At 40.6% G+C, this 18,877-nt stretch overlaps 1 protein-coding gene across 5 annotated transcripts; it reads left to right on the top strand.

Moving 5' to 3' along the window:
* The first annotated feature begins 625 nt into the window (after window positions 1–625).
* On the top strand, window positions 626–18,244 carry LOC121532139. Of its 5 annotated transcripts, none has more exons than XM_041837856.2 (20): window positions 626–942; window positions 3,087–3,152; window positions 3,449–3,541; window positions 3,642–3,779; window positions 5,240–5,311; window positions 5,537–5,608; window positions 6,169–6,204; window positions 6,434–6,508; window positions 7,009–7,047; window positions 7,491–7,641; window positions 8,606–8,685; window positions 9,062–9,187; window positions 9,278–9,337; window positions 9,646–9,750; window positions 10,441–10,551; window positions 12,330–12,470; window positions 12,621–12,804; window positions 12,959–14,575; window positions 14,740–14,867; window positions 17,677–18,244. In XM_041837856.2, the coding sequence occupies exons 3-20, from the start codon at window positions 3,503–3,505 to the stop codon at window positions 17,971–17,973; spliced, it is 3,471 nt and encodes a 1,156-aa protein (XP_041693790.1). In that variant the 5' UTR covers window positions 626–942; window positions 3,087–3,152; window positions 3,449–3,502; the 3' UTR covers window positions 17,974–18,244. The 5 variants fall into 5 exon arrangements, with proteins under 5 accessions (XP_041693790.1, XP_041693791.1, XP_041693793.1 ...); XM_041837858.2 differs by having other exon boundaries at window positions 627–942; window positions 7,506–7,641; XM_041837857.2 differs by lacking the exon at window positions 3,087–3,152.
* The last annotated feature ends 633 nt before the right edge of the window (window positions 18,245–18,877 follow it).

Here is an 18,877-nt window from a genome sequence, read left to right as displayed (position 1 = left end):
CAATTACACAGTTTGAACACTAGATGGCAGCCAGATCGTGCCACTTAGGTAAAATTACTTGTAATCACAATCTGTTGGTCAGTCAGAGTTTAAAAGCAATTGGTCAGGTTTCTGTATTCCCATTGTGATTGGTCCCTGAGCCCATATGAGGACCACTTAATAATATGCCATTTAGCAGACGCTTTTATCCAAAGCGATTTACAGTCATGTGTGCATACATTTTTACGTATGGGTGGTCCCGGGGATCGAACCCACTACCCTGGCGTTACAAGCGCCATGCTCTACCACTTGAAATGTATAAACGCATCATTCTTTTTTCTCATAGAGAAACGAAGGCCATCGGCTGAAATGCGTTGGGTTTACGTTTAATAAGCACTTTTATAAACGTCCACTGTCCTCCAAGAGTTGCTGAATTTCTTCTTCACTTCAGTCTGCTGCATGCACCTTGGTTGGAGAGCGAGGAAGCAGCAGTGTTCCCTTCCCTTTACAAAGGTAGAATAATGTGTACAGGTCTAGCCACACAGTGTATATGGAACGCACAGTCACCCACCGGTCGCCATATTGGGCTGCAGCTACCATACGTCAATTGAGCTACAGAGGACCACGATGTGCTGTTGTGCAGGTGGCAGAACAGCGCCAAATTCAGTCCAGTTTTTCCTCGCGAGCTGAAAGTGTGTTCGGTGCACCCGCTTTTCCCCTGGCTGTGCGCGAGCTTTGCTATGAATTTACCCAACATAGATAACTGACTAACTTAGCTAGATAGCTAGGCCTACACATTACCTTTGTTACTTGCCATGGTTTTTCATAAATATAGCTCAACAAACAACACTGTCATTAGATATACTCTAAACCTTGCTAGAATATCTATTTTAAATAACGTATTGTGTATTCTAAAAAGTGTGACTGTTTCTTCACATCTACAACGGAAATCAGCTGAAAATGGTAAGTCACCATGCTAGTTAGCCAACTAACGTTAGCTCGCTGGTAGTGGCAGAGGGGATCTAGCGGTAAGTCTATGCCAGTGAATTGTTCTGGTTTCTAGGCCCTTAGGACTTGAAGACACGGTTGGGGAAAGCGATTTACCGGTAGCCCAGAGTTGAGTTGACCACTGACCAGGGGTGTATTCATTAGTCGAATTTCGCTGCAAAACGTTTTGTATGTGTTGCAACGGAAAACGTTTACTCCAAACGTCAAATGTCTTTCAACGAAAACGACTTTCTATTGGACATATTCAGGTAGGCCCCTGCCCGTTTCGTTCCATTTGGTTCCTAGAGTCAACTGTTTCCAAGACAAAACGTATAGGCTGGCAGCTACATCGTGGTTCTCACCTTATAGGGCCTAGGACCTCAGGGGCCTGAGATAGCTTTTAGGGGGTCCCTGAAAAAGCAGGGAGAAATCGAACAAATATTAAACTAGATTGATCACCCGGAGACCAGATGATGCTGAACGTTTTTATTCAAAGAGATAGGCATTGAGACATTCAGAGAGATGTACAGGACACAATTAAATTAATTAATTAGATTTTCTAGATATAACACTGTTCCGTTATAGAGTAAGTGTTGAGAGTAATTTCGCAAAATTTTTCATAAGACTTAGCTATATTAGATTATTTAAAGTCCGGAATCATATTTGGAACACAGAAAACCAATGTCATACCTGGTTAGTACTCAGGTTCAAATAAGGTAATGTTGAAGTGAAGCAACCTTGTGATGTTGACATACAATAATGTAGAATCGTTTCTAAAACCACAAGCTTTTGATATTTAAATGTTACAAAGTTACAATGACCAAAGTTACAGTGTGTGTTATGATATTTCGAAAAATTATTCAGTTGCGCCATCAATCTTCTCTAAGTGGGTACTTCTAGTCATCTCACACCTCCTAGTGCTAGTAACAATTACTGGTGAATGCATAGGATTATTAGGGTACACATGCTGTAAACACATTAAGGATTATACCCGGAAAGGATGATAAAACTATGCAGAAACAGACTGGCACAATTTTTTAACATGTTAGATATCAGTATATTGATAGAAAAAATATATGATAAGGTAAAAGGCCGCCACCCACCAAGGGTTTACTGTATTGTCTAACTCGAATGTTTTATTTATTATATTTAGCCTTTATTTCAACATGGAGTCATATGTGAGGTACCTTAGTCGTCATATCCTGCATGTTCTTGTCATGTAGTTCCTGGTCATCTAAAGCATTTAAAATCACCCCATAAATTAATCATAATAATGAAAGTAATAGGCATCCGTTATTTTATTTGCACAGTATTTTGTGTGGTATGAATTTATAATGCTTCTTCACATAGGCTAATTAAGCAATAAGGCCCGAGGGGGTGTGGTATATGGCCAATATACCACAGCTATGGGCTGTTCTTATGCACTACGCAACGCGGAGTACCTGGATACAGCCCTTAGCCGTGGTATATTGGCCATATACCACAAACCCCCGAGGTGCCTTATTGCTATTATAAACTGGTTACCAACATAATTAGAGCAGTAAAAAGTAATGTTTTGTCATACCCGTTGTATACGGTCTGATATACCACGGCTATCAGCCAATCAGCATTCAGGGCTCGAACCACCCAGTTTATAATCTCTAACAATATTATTGAGTTCAGTAACCACCTCATGGTAATTATGTAATTGTAGTATATGAACCCTAAATACTTTGCTGTAGCTGTGCTTTAAGAATTTAAGTCAGACCAGCCATCACGATAGATGACATTGTGATTAAATACGTATTATCCTCACCTCAGGGCTTTGATTATGGCAGTGTTTTTTCTCAGTGCATTACAGGACAATAGTCATATAACTCACAAAAGGTCATACAGACTTCATGTTGCAGATGGGAATTATCCCGTTATATGGATGGTGTCCTTTTAATTTAGCTATTCATGGTTTATAGAATTGTTTAATATCTGTTCAAGTGAATCAGTGGAGAGGCAAATAAAGACATTGGCCCCCCAGGTCACAATGTCATTTATGATAGTAGCAAATTCTAACGGGATCATTTCATCCCTGCACATGATTGAGTACGGTGCAGGTTAAATGAAGAAAATCTTTTCTTCTATTAAAGGATCGTCGGCAGTGGAGACCTACTTAAAAAGTCAGTCATGATGAGGACAGGGGGCCATCTACACAGGTCATATTAAATAACTTCTATCATTTAAAAGCTGAATGACAGGCAATTTGTCCATTCAGTGTTATGGCTCTGACCCCTATTAGACTCTCAGGACAGCTTCATTTCCACCTTGATGAGTTGAAGATGTTATTCTCAATACAGTGGAACTACTACCAAATCACTACACTGTATCTCCATGCAATGCTGTTTACTTAGTGACTGAAAAGTATAAAGAATGTTTTAATGCTGTAAGCCTATACCAAATATACTTTGTTGTACACACACCATTCAATATTTATTTTTTATTTTTACATTAGTTATCAGATCGTTAAAGAGTCCCAACAAAACCTTCTCCTGACTTGAACATCTTGATGGATGTCAGTGCAGAGTCAGGGAAACGCCCCACCACGGTAAGCTAGGGTTGCTGTAGAAATACATACATTATGATAGAATGCGTATGTCTATGCTTGTTTGCATAACTTACAATATAACTATTGTTGTTCTCTTTAGACTGGAGGACACGACTTTGAAAAGGAGCTGTCGTTATCATATACCCTTCACGAGACAGACAGTGGCATAATTTCCTTACAGGTTTTGGAGTTTAAAACAAGTCTTCATGAAGCAGTGGAAGAACTACATATTCACAGGGTACTGTGATTTATAAAGATCCTTCAAATATCTCTTGATGTTATGGTAACATAAAGATAGATAATAACTTTCTACATTCTCTGAAATTGTTACAGGAATTATAACATAAAACAAAATCCTTATTTTCAGGAATGTCTCCACAATAACAACTTCCTCTTCATCCCATTGTTTACCAGGAAGAGCTCAGACACTTACGGCTCTATTTGGTCAAGTCATGAGGAACTGGGGAGTGTAATTTCGTAGGAGGTATATTATGAGTTTTCAGAGGAAGCTCACAGCCCTTTTTGGCCATCTGGACACAAGCCAGCTGTAGTTGCACATCTGAACGGGGTCATGCAAGCAAAGACCTGGTGAATTAATGTATTTGCTTATAAAAAGGGTACCCCGGAGCAAGCACTTTAAACCTGACACTGGACATGTTTAAAGGTTATAAGAGGAAAATAAACTATTGGCTCTCACATTTTATTGTTATTACCATGTTTCTGGGACAAAAACATTTAATCAATATGATCCTCAGGCATGCCGTTAAAGTAACACTTTGTAGTTCTTTGGTTTATTGGTGTGATGTTAAAAGCATAGGATGTCATGTCAGACTATCTTGCGCCGGCCAAATTCCATCACATTTGTTTTCATATACATTGTGAAGATGGAATAGTGGCAAATACTTTTAACTACACCTATTTAAAATTATAATATGGATGTTTAGGGGCATGAAGTTAAAGTTTGGGCATCTCAGTGATCTGCCTGCATTCCCACTCCAGGCTTAATCCAGGTGTTTTTATGCCCTGACTATGAAGAGATTAAATGAAAACCAATGGCAGGCATTTATCTGATTTTAGAATACTGTGTTGTGAATTTTCACATAATAGGGTGATTCACATACTGTATTCAGATTGCATATGGGATAGGCCTGATATTTACAGTGTGTTGTGGCTCAGGCCTTATTTGATCTATGTCGCTTCTTTTGATTTACTTAGATAACCAAGTTTAATAGCCTATTTACTGGGCTTGCCCCCCATCAAATCATTATTCCTCTGCAAACTAACAGCTTTATCTTGTGTGCACTTTTCGAGTATGCCATGCTGGTAGCATAGTTTAATGGGAACTTATAAATAAACTCCATGAGCCAACTCCCACACGCATATTAAAAAGTCCCTAGATCTAGGAAAGCAATTGACTTTTACCTGCCTTCCAGGGCCGAGGGAGGATGAGGATGGCTTTGCACTAAATATCACCACTCTAATGTACCGCTACTTCCCCAAAGAACTACTGAAACTCAATTCATAGTTGAGCCTCCCTCTTTGAATGTATTCTGTGGACCGTATAAAACTCCATCTTTAAGAAAAATATATTGGTATTTTTCATTATATTACTTCAATGCTAAGAATACTGTACTACTACTTTGAAATCTGTGAGATTTACTATGTATTTCTAATATTTGTATTGTCTTTTTGCTTCAGGAGGCTGAAACTCGGTATGAAGAGCAGATTAGTAAACTTGTATTGGAGAAGCAGGAATTAGAATGGCAGAAGGTACGGTATGTGCCTAGTTAGACAAGTTGTTGCCTAGTTAGGCTAGTTGAATGAGACAGCTGCAAATATTTGACTAATGCTTTACTCATTATTGTCAGTGTGCTTGCGTAAGCTAGCTAATTAAGAATATCTCACAAATGACGAGAGAATAACAATTATTAAATTATTTATCAGTTCACCTCTGGAATTATTTTCTGAGTTAATGTAATTCCTTATTTTTTGTAGGAATCCCTTCAACATCAAATTGACAACATGGCAAATCAACATATGGAGTCTCTTGCCAATGTTAAAAAACAGGTGATTTTCTCAGTCTCCATTTTTCCGATTGGGCGTAGCAAAATCATATAATATGTTGCTGCAGTGCTCATTTCCTACTGTGTAAGGGAAAGTAGGAAAGGCACATACGATCAACCTTTACGATGGCGAATGTGCATAAATTCAGAATTGTTTTAGCACTGCCCACATCGTTTTTAAACTACGGCGCGCCACATGGTTCAATGTGCCAGTAAATCAGCACAATTTACTTTTTAGTTTTTTCAAATTGCCGCTGTCTTGGAGCTAGTATTGGGATCATGTATACTGTGCTAATGACGATACAAAAAAAGTAACGGAGAGCAATGTACAATATGGCAAACTTAGCAAATTAAGCATTTGTGGTAAGTACATGTGGACCGCCGTCTTTATGCACCTTCGCCATTGATGTATGTGGATGTCTGGTGAAGGAAAAACAATGTAACCAGCTTTAATTTTTTGTTGAAATTATGTCCAACTTTACTTTATAGTTTGGTGACATTTGTTTCTGATATCATGATCATAATAGTTTTGCAATCTGTTAAAATTTTATCCCCTTAATTAAGTTTCAGTCCAAAATCAGAGGGGTTGAAGGTGAAAAGGTATGATACACTTTAATTATCTTCTTTTATTGATAGTCTTTTTATCTGACGTTTTTCTCAACATACTGTGACACTAAAGGTCATTGTTTCATATTGTTTTGTTGGAATGCAGTAATTCAGTGATGCAGAAATTACATTACTGAGTTTAGTTTAGACTTAACAAATACAATCTATTCTATTTATTCTAATAAACTAAACAATTCTATTCTGTGGCAATGTTCCTTTGAAGGGAAAGCACCAGCTGACAGCCGAGTTAAAGGACAAGGAGATCAACAGTCTGAAGGAGGAACTGAAATTGTTGCAGGTAACGTTTCTAGAAAACACACACACCCAGAGGGAGCGGGACACCTCTCCATTCCCCCCTGTTCGTCCCATTTGGAGGCTATGGGTGAAGCGCTATCCCGCCGTTGACCTTCTGAGTTGGGGTGTGTGTGGAATAGACACTGGGGTGAGACAGCTAAGGTGATATACGGCAGTCGCCATGGTCCACTGCATTTACAACCTAACCCTGCGATTGGGCAATAACGGCTCTTTTTGATATTTTATTTTGTAGTATTATAATGGACTTCTTGGTAATATTATGGCACAATTGTGTTGACTTTATTTTATGTCCTATCTTAAACCATTTTAATTCCATGTGTTTGTATTGTGAGTTAAATTCTTAAGAGTTTGTGTTTCTATTGAATGTTATTTGCACATGTGTGAGGCTTTGGTTATTCTATAACATTTCCCTGAAAGTCTGCACTGTAGTTGTCATGAAATCTTGATGAAAAACATAACCGTCTTTTTACTACTGTTTTACAGTTGTTCAAGTACAGTTTGGAGAAGAAATTAAGCGAGCTGGTAAGGATTCCAATTATATAAATTGTTGACGGGGGAGAGTGGGAGTGGGCGGAATGAAAGAGGAGGATGAGGAGAGGGAATGGTTCATCAGGAGTAACGGATAGGGAGTGTGTGACACTTGAACCGCCAGTGCAGCCGAGAAAATATCACTATTAAAATATTTTATAACTGAGCCTCGCTCTGTTTAACCTTCCAGTGGCTAGGAAAAAATGTGTCTTGATACAGACAATCAAACAATAATGACAGCGATGAACAATAAAAGGCTCTCAGGCATGTGTCAAGTTGACTCCTTATCTCTAGGAGGGGAGCTGGCGGCCAAGATGTTAAACAAAGGTCCTCTCAGCCCAAAGTGACAGCAAACTCTTTCCCAGTGTCCTCCTCCTTTGTGGTAGCTGACTGAGGAAAATCATACCAATCCTGACCATTCTACTGAGAGAACCTAGTACTGCTTATTACAGGAGCAAAAGCTGCAGCTGCAGACCCAGACCAAAGACAGCCACCTGAACCAACTGGGGGAGGTGGAGAAGAGGTTTGGGGCTCTCTCCAGACAGTGTGCCATGGTCAAGCAGGCCCACGAGAAGCTGGAGCAAAACGGTATGCCCGCCACAGCCATGCCCACTAACACATTTAGACAGTGTATTTTATGTAACACTTAAGTTGCTCTCATACCATTGCAAAGCAACTTAAAGGTGCAATATGTAACTTTTTGGGCGACCTGACAAAATTCCCATAGAAATGGGAGTTATAGATCTGTCATTCGGAATGAAAGCAAGTCTAAGAAGCGGTAGATCTGTTCTATGTGCGCAATTTCTATGCATCCCGTTTTTAGGTTTAATTTTTGCTTCTTTTACTTTCGGTTTTGTACACCAGCTTCCAACAGCTGAAAACACAATATTTTGGTTTATGGAAAAGATACTTCACAGCGGTTTAGATGGTACAATGATTCTCTACACTATTCTTGCTTGTTTTGTCACATAAATTAGGCGAACTATTAGAATTTTAGCAACCAGGAAATGGCAGAGCGATTTCTGCATAGTGTATCTTTAATGTAAAGTGTTAGTTACCATATGTTTTAAAATCAAGACTTTCCCCAAGACTAACAGATATTCACCAGTACGGTGGTGGCCTTTTTTTAATCTGAGAAACCTCAGCGTGTTTTGTTATTGTGATGTCTGATAACAGTGGCAGGCCATACATTATCAGGTAGCCATAGCCATTCTTGTCTGACATTTAACCAGTAACTCTGTTGTACTTATATCGCCTTGTTTTTAAAAATATGTTAATCTTTTGCCACTAATCCATAGTATCACTATTTATGTAAAGTGGTGATACAGTTACGGTGGGGCCAGCAGTTGCTGTTAATTTAAAGGAGATAGGATTAATTTGTCTGCCTTGTGGAGTTAGTCTGGAAATTGTTACACTTTTCCATGTGCAGTAAAGAAAGTAGCTACACATAAATCCCAGAAATATTTCATTTGGTCAACAATTACATTATTTAGTTAATTAATTATTTTAGTTCAGAAAGCTTCCATTTGTGAACTCTTGATCCCTTTTACAGTTGAAGATGCCATGAGACTCAATAAGAAACTAACTTCTGTGAATAGAAAACAAGAGTCTACAATCATCTCCTTAAAACAGGTGAGACATGATTTAAATATGAATTTTAAAATGTGTGTTACATCATCAGAGAATACAGATTGCTGTGTAGAGGGTAAGATTGGGGAGAGCAGGCAGTACCTGGAGGTGTAACTCAAATATTTCCCTGCCAAGGAGATCAAAGAAGACCATATATAATTGCTGTGCGGTATCTCTGTAATAGAAATGTACAGCATGCACAGTGCTAAATGGAATAGTGATCTGTTAAGTGGCAGAGACTGAAGGTTACACATATTTTACAATGACAGTTTTCTTACTGTTCCATCTTATGGATGTGGATCTGAGTTTTGGGGTTGATAACCATGTGAGTATCCCACTTTGTAAGTTAAGGCACTCATATGTTACTTTCTTCGTCAAGGATGTGGAGGAACTTAATAACAAGCTTATTAAGGCCAAAGTGCCATCCGTGGGTAGCTCTGAAGAGAACTGCAACCTCACCGTCAAAGAGCAAAACATACAACAACTTCAACACAGACTGCATGTGGTAAAAGTTATTTTTCTGGATATATAGCAGGGCATTCATTGTTATCTTAATTTACTTGAATTAAATGTTAATAGTTACATTATTTTTCAGGAAACAGAAATGAATAAAAAACTCAGAGATGAGCATACAACTGAAAGAAATGGAAAAAAGGTCAGTATCAATTTCCCCCCACACATAGCATAGTGTATTACATATCCAACCCCTTTCCCCCCAATTACCCCATAATAATGTGGGTTGCTCGATGGGTTGAAAATGTTAAAAGGTTACATTTGATGAATTTGGGGAAAGTGTGTCAGTGTAAAATAAAGGGGGTTGGCTTGTGGGGGTTGCGAGAGGGGGATATCCATGCATGTCAGGCAAGCGGTTGTGCTGTATGTCATTAACACAGACCCCACCCCCTTTGTGTGTGTGTGTGTGTGTGTGTGTGTATGTGTGTGTGTGTATGTGTGTGTGTTCAGGAGGTGATGAACTCCCTGCAGCTTACCCAGCAGCTTCTGCTGACACAGACTCAGGCTGTGAGCCGAGTGGAGCTGGAGCTTCAAGCACAGCGAGAGGAGTACCAGGTCAGGACTTTTAGCAATTATTAGTTTCTCCTAGTTTCTAACAAACAAACTAAGCTAAAGTAAAGGGTGCTTTTATATTTTTTGATTTAAAAAAGGGTTTGTTTATATATTCATAATACAAATGTTATTCTGCTCTATGACAACTTATAGCATGTTTTATTACACCCATGACTTATAAGGGAATTGAAAGAGAAAAGGTGTATGATACATTTTCTGAAAATATAACAATTTGAAAAGTTTGATTTAAATGAACAGATCGTACATGGTTAAATACAAAACGGTAGAATAAAAACACTTCCTCTTAGTCACAGAACAAAGGTTTCTTACACCATTTAAATGATTATGGAGTGAAGTTATACAAGGACAGAAATAAATGATGGTGCTTACAGCACCTAAAGATGATGGAGTGTATTGTAGATCACACTTTGCACAATAGTACACACAAAGTGCAACTGAATGATAGTGTGTTTATTCTGTGTTTAAAGACACCTCTCTTATTGTCTTTTACTCACTCCTCTTCCACGTTTTAATTCACCTTCATTCATTTATTAAAATCATTATTAAAATGACACAACCCAACTGATTTGTATTAGCTTCTCTGTCTGTTTAAAACCCTCTGTCCAGGTTAAATAAACACATAAAAACGTATTATTGCATTAAAAATCTCTCGGGTGATTAATTTTATTGCAGGCCCTTAAAAGAGAACACGAAGTGATCCAAGAGAAGACCCAGGAAAAAGAAGACAGATTCACTCATCTGATGGAGGAGTACAAAAACTGTAGAATGATCTGGGAAAATGAGGTATCATTGAATATTGTCAAATACGGTTGAAAATATGTTGTTGTGATGTACTGGACACATTTATTCAATGGACAAAGGCTCTCTTGTGATGTAAAACTAAACTAGACATGGTATATTTACAGTGCATTCGGAAAGTATTCAGACCCCTTGACTTTTTCCACATTTTGTTACATTACAGCCTTATTCTAAAATTATTTAAATAGTTTTTTTCCCTCATCAATCTACACACAATACCCCATAATGACAAAGCAAAAACAGGTTTTTAATGTTTGCAAATGTATATAAAAAACAACAACAACTGAATAACACATTTACATAAGTATTCAGACCCTTTACTCAGTACTTTGTTGAAGCACCTTTGGCAGCGATTACAGCCTCGAGTCTTCTTGGGTATGACGCTACAAGCTTGGTACACCTGTATTTGGGGAGTTTCTCCCATTCTTCTCTGCATATCCTCTCAAGCTCTCTCAGGTTGGATGGGGAGCGTCGCTGCACAGCTATTTTCAGGTCTCTCCAGAGATGTTTGATCCGGTTCAAGTCCGGGCTCTGGCTGGGCAACTCAAGGACATTCAGAGACTTGTCCCGAAGCCACTTCTGTGTTGTCTTGGCTGTGTGCTTAGGGTCGTTGTCCTGTTGGAAGGTGAACCTTCGCCTGAAGGTTCACTCTGGAGCAGGTTTTCATTAAGGATCTCTCAGTACTTTGCTCCGTTCATCTTTCTCTCGATACTGACTCGTCTCCCAGTCCCTGCCGCTGAAAAACATCCCCACAGCATGATGCAGCCACCACCATGCTTCACCGTAGGGATGGTGCCAGGTTTCCTCCAGACGTAACGCTTGGCATTCAGGCCAAAGAGTTCAATCTTGGTTTCATCAGACCAGAGAATCTTGTTTCTCATAGTCTGAGAGTCCTTTAGCTGCCTTTTGGCAAACTCCAAGCGGGCAGTCATGTGCCTTTTTACTGAGGAGTGGCTTCCGTCTGGCCACTCTACAATAAAGGACTGCTTGGTGGAGTGCTGCAGAGATGGTTGTCTTTCTGGAAGGTTCTCCAATCTCCACAGAAGAACTCTGGAGCTCTGTCAGAGTGACAGAGTTTTGGTCACCTACCTGAACAAGGCCCTTCTCCCCTGATTGCTCAGTTTGGTCGGGAGGCCAGCTCTAGGAAGAGTCTTGGTGGTTCCAAACTTCTTCCATTTAAGAATGATGGAGGCCACTGTGTTCTTGGGGACCTTCAATGCTGCAGAAATATTTTGGTACCCTTCCCTAGATCTGTGCCTTGACACAATCCTGTCTCGGAGCCATACGGACAATTCCTTCGACCTCATAGCTTAGTTTTTGCTCTGACATGCACTGTCAACTGTGTGACCTTATATAGACAGGTGTGTGCCTTTCCAAATCATGTCCAATCAATTGAATTTACCACAGGTGGACTCCAATCAAGTTATAGAAACATCAAGGATGATCAATGGAAACAGGATGCACCTGAGCTCAATTTTGAGTCTCATAGTAAAGGGTCTGAATACTTATGTAAATAATTATTTTTAATACATTTGCAAACATTTCTAAAAACCTGTTTTCGCTTTGGCATTATGGGATATTGTGTGTAGATTAATTAGGATTATATAAATAAATAAAATAAGGCTGTAACGTAACAAAATGTGGAAAAAGTCAAGGGAGTCTGAATACTTTCCGAATGCACTGTATGTGTTATTATTTCACATAGCTATCTGAACACACTATTAAAGTGTTACATTATTTTTGTATTGCATGTGCTTAAACAGAAACTGATGTTACAAGAGAGGATCCAGTCAGAGCACCAAGACCTGAGATCTGTAAAGGAGGCTTATAACCACCTTCATGAGCAACACACAGAACTATCATCCCGTGCTATACTGCAAGCAGAACACATACAGGGACTAGAGGTGGGACAGCAACATCAAAATAGGAGATATGCATGCTGATATACAATGCTGATTAATAACAGAAAGGCCTATGTTTAATTGCAGTATTTCAGCCTCACACCATGAATAACTCAATAACACTATGTTGTCTGTTATGATTCACTTATACAGAGTGGGATGAAGGACTATGTTAAAGACAACGGGAATCCAATGGGTGAAAACAGAGATCAATCCGCTATGGATGAATATGTCTCAAAGGACGTTTGTAGAGTGGACACAGTTGTAGTGGATGAAGAGGCTCAAACAGCGGAAAGTGACTCTAGACAGGAGAATCTAGATGTTACAGATGTGTCAGGTAATGTGATCCACTTCAATTGCATGATAAATTATCATTGTTTTAAAATGAATTGCAGATTTAATTGTGGCATTGATGTAGGTGCAATGAATGTAATTTTTTTATTAGCAAATGTATTATTGATGTTGTTTGGCTATGTGATTTACCTACACAGACCAAAGCAGGGAAGTCGGTCCTTCCTGTTGTTCGGAGACTGTGATTGATGACTCTCCACAGATAGCCCACTGTAAGGTTATCGACAGTGTACAGGCCACCCATGGTTCCAATCCAGATCGGTCCACAGATGTAGAGGGAGGTGGAAAGAGCTGTCAGGGTGAAGACAAGCCTAGCTCGGTGCTCCAGCCACCAGCAGGAAATCTGAAGGAGTTGACCTCGCTCCAGTCTGGATCTGCAGACGGTCCGACCACGGTCACAGACATGGTCCATGTGCGGAGTATTTGCGGAATAGGAGAAGGTCAGTCAGCTGACTCAAACAACAAACGTAACTCCAGTGATTTCAATGATCCAGTCTGCAGTTTGATTAATAATGTCTGCTCATCCAGCAATGTCCATCTGAGCGACAAAAGTGACTCTATGAGTGGGCTATCTGGCTCTGAGAACAGGTCTGTTTATGGTGCGCTAAACAGTGACCCAGTGGCTGGAGGAACAAGGGATGGAGAGCAAAAACAGAGTGTGTATATGCCAGAGATGACAACCAGCCAGACATTTAATAAACACAGAGGCAGACAGAAAAGCACATCATCATTTCAGGACATTGACCCAGTCCAAGCGGTGACCCCATTGGCAGTCTCACAGTCAGATCCATACAACTTTCTCCTTCAGAAGGTCGATGTCCATGTAATAAGATGTCACACGCCAGAGGTCAATGAGGTCAACATCCTTCCAGAGTCACATAGCAGCTTATTACCAGCCTCAGCCCAACAACACAGCAACACACACATTGAGAATCCGACAGAACAAGAGACAACCGGAACATATTGTCTTCCATCACAGCCCCTGAACCTGCCACAGCAAATCAATCCCCATGGTGTTGTTGCACAGGACTGTGCTCAGTCTGACTGTAATATTGGAACCATGGAGCCTGAGGACAAGCATGAACAACCAGCTAGAGACTGTGTGCCAGTGACTGAGGATGCACTCTATCCTAACTGTCAGGAAACCTTACCAGAGAGTGGAGCTCTCGATGTGAGCCCTGATGCTGGAACCCATGGAGATCCTGAACAACCTTCTTCAGATGTTAGTGTGGACGTTGACGGGCCTGTTCGATCACAGTTCCAACCATCTCCAATGGCTATGGATTCACCACAGTCTGAGAGGGTTCATGAAGGCCACTGCTCTAACTCTACAGTGGAGGAGAAGTTGAGACCACAACATGCCAATGACAAAGATACTGAAGTTAAGCACAACAACCCAGCAACCTCCAAACCCCCAAGCGATGAGACAGATCTCTCCCCCAAAAGCAATAATTCAAAACAATCTGGCCTGCTGAAAGCTGAGGAGAAGATATCTGAAACCATTGACTTTTCGTTTCTAGCAAGCAACAAAAGATATCGATCATCATTTGAGTTAACTGCAGAGAAAAGGGACATACATTCCAGGAACATGCACAGCATCGCAATTAGTCAAAGTGCCCACGACAGCAGGCCTACAACCCCTACATGCCAGATATCCCCAGTGTCTGACCTGAAAACCAAACTGTCCTCTGGATTCCAAGAGCCTCCTTCTCCATTCACAATACCCATCTTTCTAAAGGGCAAGCAAAACGCCAGAGGTGAGTGAGGCAATCATTTAGAGTACTCTAGTGTAAAGATAAATTATGGTATTTTCAAATAATCTTTCTTGTTTTGGGGCTTCATGATTGCCTCCCTGAGATTGGCATACCTGCATTTTAATAAAATTAATCAGATTGGCTTCCATTCCCTGTTTGGAATTCAGATCCTTCAGTGATGACTAGGTCTGCAGACTCGCAGAACCCTCCCAGCTTCCCGACGTCCCACAAGAGAGATCATCAAGGGGAATGGAACACCATTAGAGAGACGTTTTATGAAATGTCAGCAGAAAAAGTGAGTTGATATACAGTATCTAAGGAGCAGGAGGGAAAACCCTAGTGAGCTAAACTCACAGCTATGCAGAGCAATGAAGTTAAAAAGTGTGCTTCAAGTTGATTTCCATTTCCAAAAACGTTTCAGCAGGGTGGAATGAGGTTGATAGTCTCAGTGTATTCATCACGTAGAGCAGGGGTGTCGAACTCATTTTTCCCCGGAGCCCGCATTCGGTCTTCAACGAGGGCGGAGGGCCGCACTGATTTTGTTTTATATTTCCTTGCCGTCCAAAAATGCAAAGAATAGTCCTCTATCCATAGTTTGGGGAATTGTCGATGCTCCCTGACTGTCTAGTGATTATTAGTGAGCTGAATGAATATAGGTCCATTATCATTTCTACACAGTTTCGACAAAAATATGAACGCAGCATGTAAAGTGTTCGTCCCATGTTTCATGAGCTGAAATAAAAGATCCCAGATATATTCCATACGCACAAAAAGCTTATTTCTCAAAAGTGTTGTGCACAAATTTGTTTACATCCCTGTTAGTGAGAATTTATCCTTTGCCAAGATAATCCATCCACCTGACAGGTGTGGCATATCAAGAAGCTGATTAAACAGCATGATCATTACACAGGTACACCTTGTGCTGGGGACAATAAAAGGCCACTCTAAAATGTGCAGTTTTGTCACACAACACAATGCCACAGATGTCTCAAGTTTTGAGGGAGCGTGCAATTGGCATGCTGGCTGCAGGAATGTCCACCAGAGCTGTTGCCAGAGAATTGAACGTTCATTTCTCTACCAACGTCGTTTTAGAAAATTTGGCAGTACGTCCAACCGCCTCACAACCGCAGCCCACTTGTAACCAAGCCACCCCAAGACCTCCACATCTGGCTTCTTCACTTGCTGAATCGTCTGAGGGGGGAGGGGGTGCTGAGGAGTATTTCTGTCTGTAATAAAGCCCTTTGGTGGGGAAAAACTCATTCTGATTGGCTGGGCCTGGCTCCCCAGTGGGCTCCCAAGTGGATAGGCCTATGCCCTTCCAGGCCCACCCATGGCTGCGCCCCTGGCCAGTCATGTGAATTCCATAGATTAGGGCCTAATTTATTTATTTCCATTGACTGATTTCCTTATATGAACTTTAACTCAGTAAAATCTTTGAAATTGTTGCATGTTGCGTTTATATTTTTGTTCAGTGTATATTGAGTTTGTACCCCTCCCCCGGATTGGACCCCTGGCCCGCGAGCCGTATTTTTGACACCTTATCTCGACTCTGAAGGGATAGATTGGTAGACGGGATCAACCATGCTTGGGATTGTCTACAATGTTGAGTCAACTCTTCCTTATATGTTTATAGGGAACCCTGAGGCATATCTGTGACAGAAAACAGTCCAAACTATTGCAGATCATTGTTTCCTGTAAACCTTTTTTGTCTTTTGTATCCAAGCCTCTGAGTTGAGGGTCACAGAGATGCTTCTGTTGAGGGGTGGGATGTTCAACATATAAAACTCACATAGCTAGATAGAGAATGGATTGGCTGTGGGAATAGGCTACCTAATGATACTTTGCTACCTCTCCTCACTCACTCACTCTCTCGTCACAGTCATCGCATCGTGTCAGTCTGCTGTTTATCAGAGCCAGGTGCTGTAAATTGAGAGAGAAATAACCAAGCATGTCTAATGTATGAGGGAAAGACCCTCAATACAGGAAGGGGACAATTGCAACAAATTGGATCTATTATTTAAGGCCAGATGGCTCATAACATTGTATTTATTATAAACAGCAAGGCACAAAGGTGAAAGATAGCAGCAGTGGAATGCTATAGGGCAGGGGTGTTCAACCAGGGGTACTGTGGTTGAACAGGAGCATATCTTCTCTCTAATGATGTCAACTTTATTTCTCAACTCAATTTATTTCTCAATTACACTCATTGGAGCTAATTACACTCACTGGAGTATCTGACATAGGCTTTGAAGAATCACCCGTGAGTACCAGTCGCGGCAAGTGCCGCTGACTGCTGGTAAGCTTGCTTGACTTAGGGCTCTATTCAATCCGTATCGTGGAAGTACCTTTACATTTCTATTGTGCAGCAATACTGATTGAATAGAGCCCTTTTTGTTTAACCAGCTGAACTTTTGTTTAACCAGCTGAACAGCTGCTATTAGCGAAAATGTGTTTGGAGTTACCTTTTTATCTAATATGTATCAGGACTGAGGATAAGACCCAGATGCAGACAGTTTGAATCACAGATGTTTATTACGGCAGGCAGGCTCAGGGTCAGGGCAGGCAGAATGGTCAGAAATCCAAGGCAGCTTTAAACAGGTACAGAACGGCAGGCAGGCTCAGGGTCAGGGCAGGCAGAATGGTCAGAACTGGGAGGACTAGAAAACAGAAACTAGAAAAGCTCGAAAACGGGAAAACATGCTGGTAAGCGTTGACGGGACAAGACGAACTGGCAACAGAAAAACAGAAAACACTGGTATAAATACACAGGGGATAATGGGGACAAATGGGAGATACCTGGTGGGGGGTGGAGACAAGCACAAGACAGGTGAAACAGATCAGGCCGTGATAATATGCTACGTAAGAGTTTACACTTCCTCTTCCAATTATTATGCGGGGAGGTCAAAATAATGAAAAACTATCTACCAAATCGATTCATTTTAAAATGTTGATTACTTCTCCTTGCCATTTACTTATTTTGCTAACATATGAGGGGGTCCCTGGGTCGCCGGTTTGCCTGGGTGTGGGTTGAAGACCCCTGCTAAAGGGATATACTGTACATTTTCACAGTGATGAACTGTAGGCTATTGTGTTCATTTCTGCAGGAGAGCAGAGATCACATCCCAGTCAGCTCTGCTTTACCTATCATCACGAACCCTTCCTCTATGGGCAGCAGCAGGTTGTGGCAGGACTACCCCAGGACCATCTCCTCTCCATGTCACCCCAGCTTCAGCAGAGGGACTGCTTCTGAGGCTTTCCCACCCAGCTCACAGGACGACGAGGAGTCACAGCAATCCAACATCAGAGCCCAAATTGCTAAAATAGAGCCGTTCCTGTGCTCCGCGAGGTTGAGACTCCCAAAGAAACGCAAAATGGATGAAATTGAAACTATGCAGTTGTAAAGAAGTACTAGAGTTGATTTCATTAAGTTATTGATCATTACATTAAGTTCACACTATCAAACTTGTTCAAACTATCAAATGTTCTGTTATTGAGATTTGAAAAAACTTAAGGCAAGAAGGCATTGTTAAATTATTTTAAGTGGTTTCTTGTATGTATTTATTTATGGATCTATTTATGGATTTATTTATGGATTTCACCATATTTATTAATAGATCCATGCTGTTTATTGTTGACCTACAGTTCTGTATATTAAAAGTAGCCAAATTTTCAGTACCTGGCTTGTTTTAGCTCTATTGTCATAGACTTGAGAAGTATGTTTAAAAGGATAGTCAGCAGTCTTACGTTGCAATACGACACACTGAAACAGAAAAACAAAGGTAGCAAGAAAATTGCTTTGCCTAATTGTTTACAAGCTAATTAACTCTTAATTACTCAACAGCCAATCTGGCAGTGCCTCGGGGAATTTAATGAAGGAAACACCACTTGTTTCCAGCAGGTGCACTCACACTGGGCAACTATATCTTGGGCTAATTGGAATACACAACTATTAAACAAGAATCAATTAGTACACATTAACCCAAATTAACAAATGCAAATGAGCTTCTCATTAAGTTTATGTCCCTCCTGTTAGGAAGCAGTAGAGACCATATGGACACGTTAGGGCGATACAGTTGACAACATATGTTGCTCACGGGCCTCACCGGTCAAGATTAACAAGTGGATATTTTATTTCAACTTGCGGGGCAGGTGTAGAGAGTGGTGTTGTGAATAGAGAAAAGAAAACTGGCCTTTCACCACAGCACTTATACTGTAACCATGGATAATTACTATGCTGTAAGTTAGCGATTGGGATGATCACTTTGAAATAGATGCCAGAAGATGCTGGCAAATGTACTCCAAAGA

Source organism: Coregonus clupeaformis, chromosome 6, assembly GCF_020615455.1.
Source record: "Coregonus clupeaformis isolate EN_2021a chromosome 6, ASM2061545v1, whole genome shotgun sequence".
Classification (NCBI taxonomy): Eukaryota; Metazoa; Chordata; class Actinopteri; order Salmoniformes; family Salmonidae; genus Coregonus; species Coregonus clupeaformis.
The sequence above is the reverse complement of the archived record's forward strand: the minus strand, read 5'-3'. Positions and strand labels throughout refer to the sequence as shown.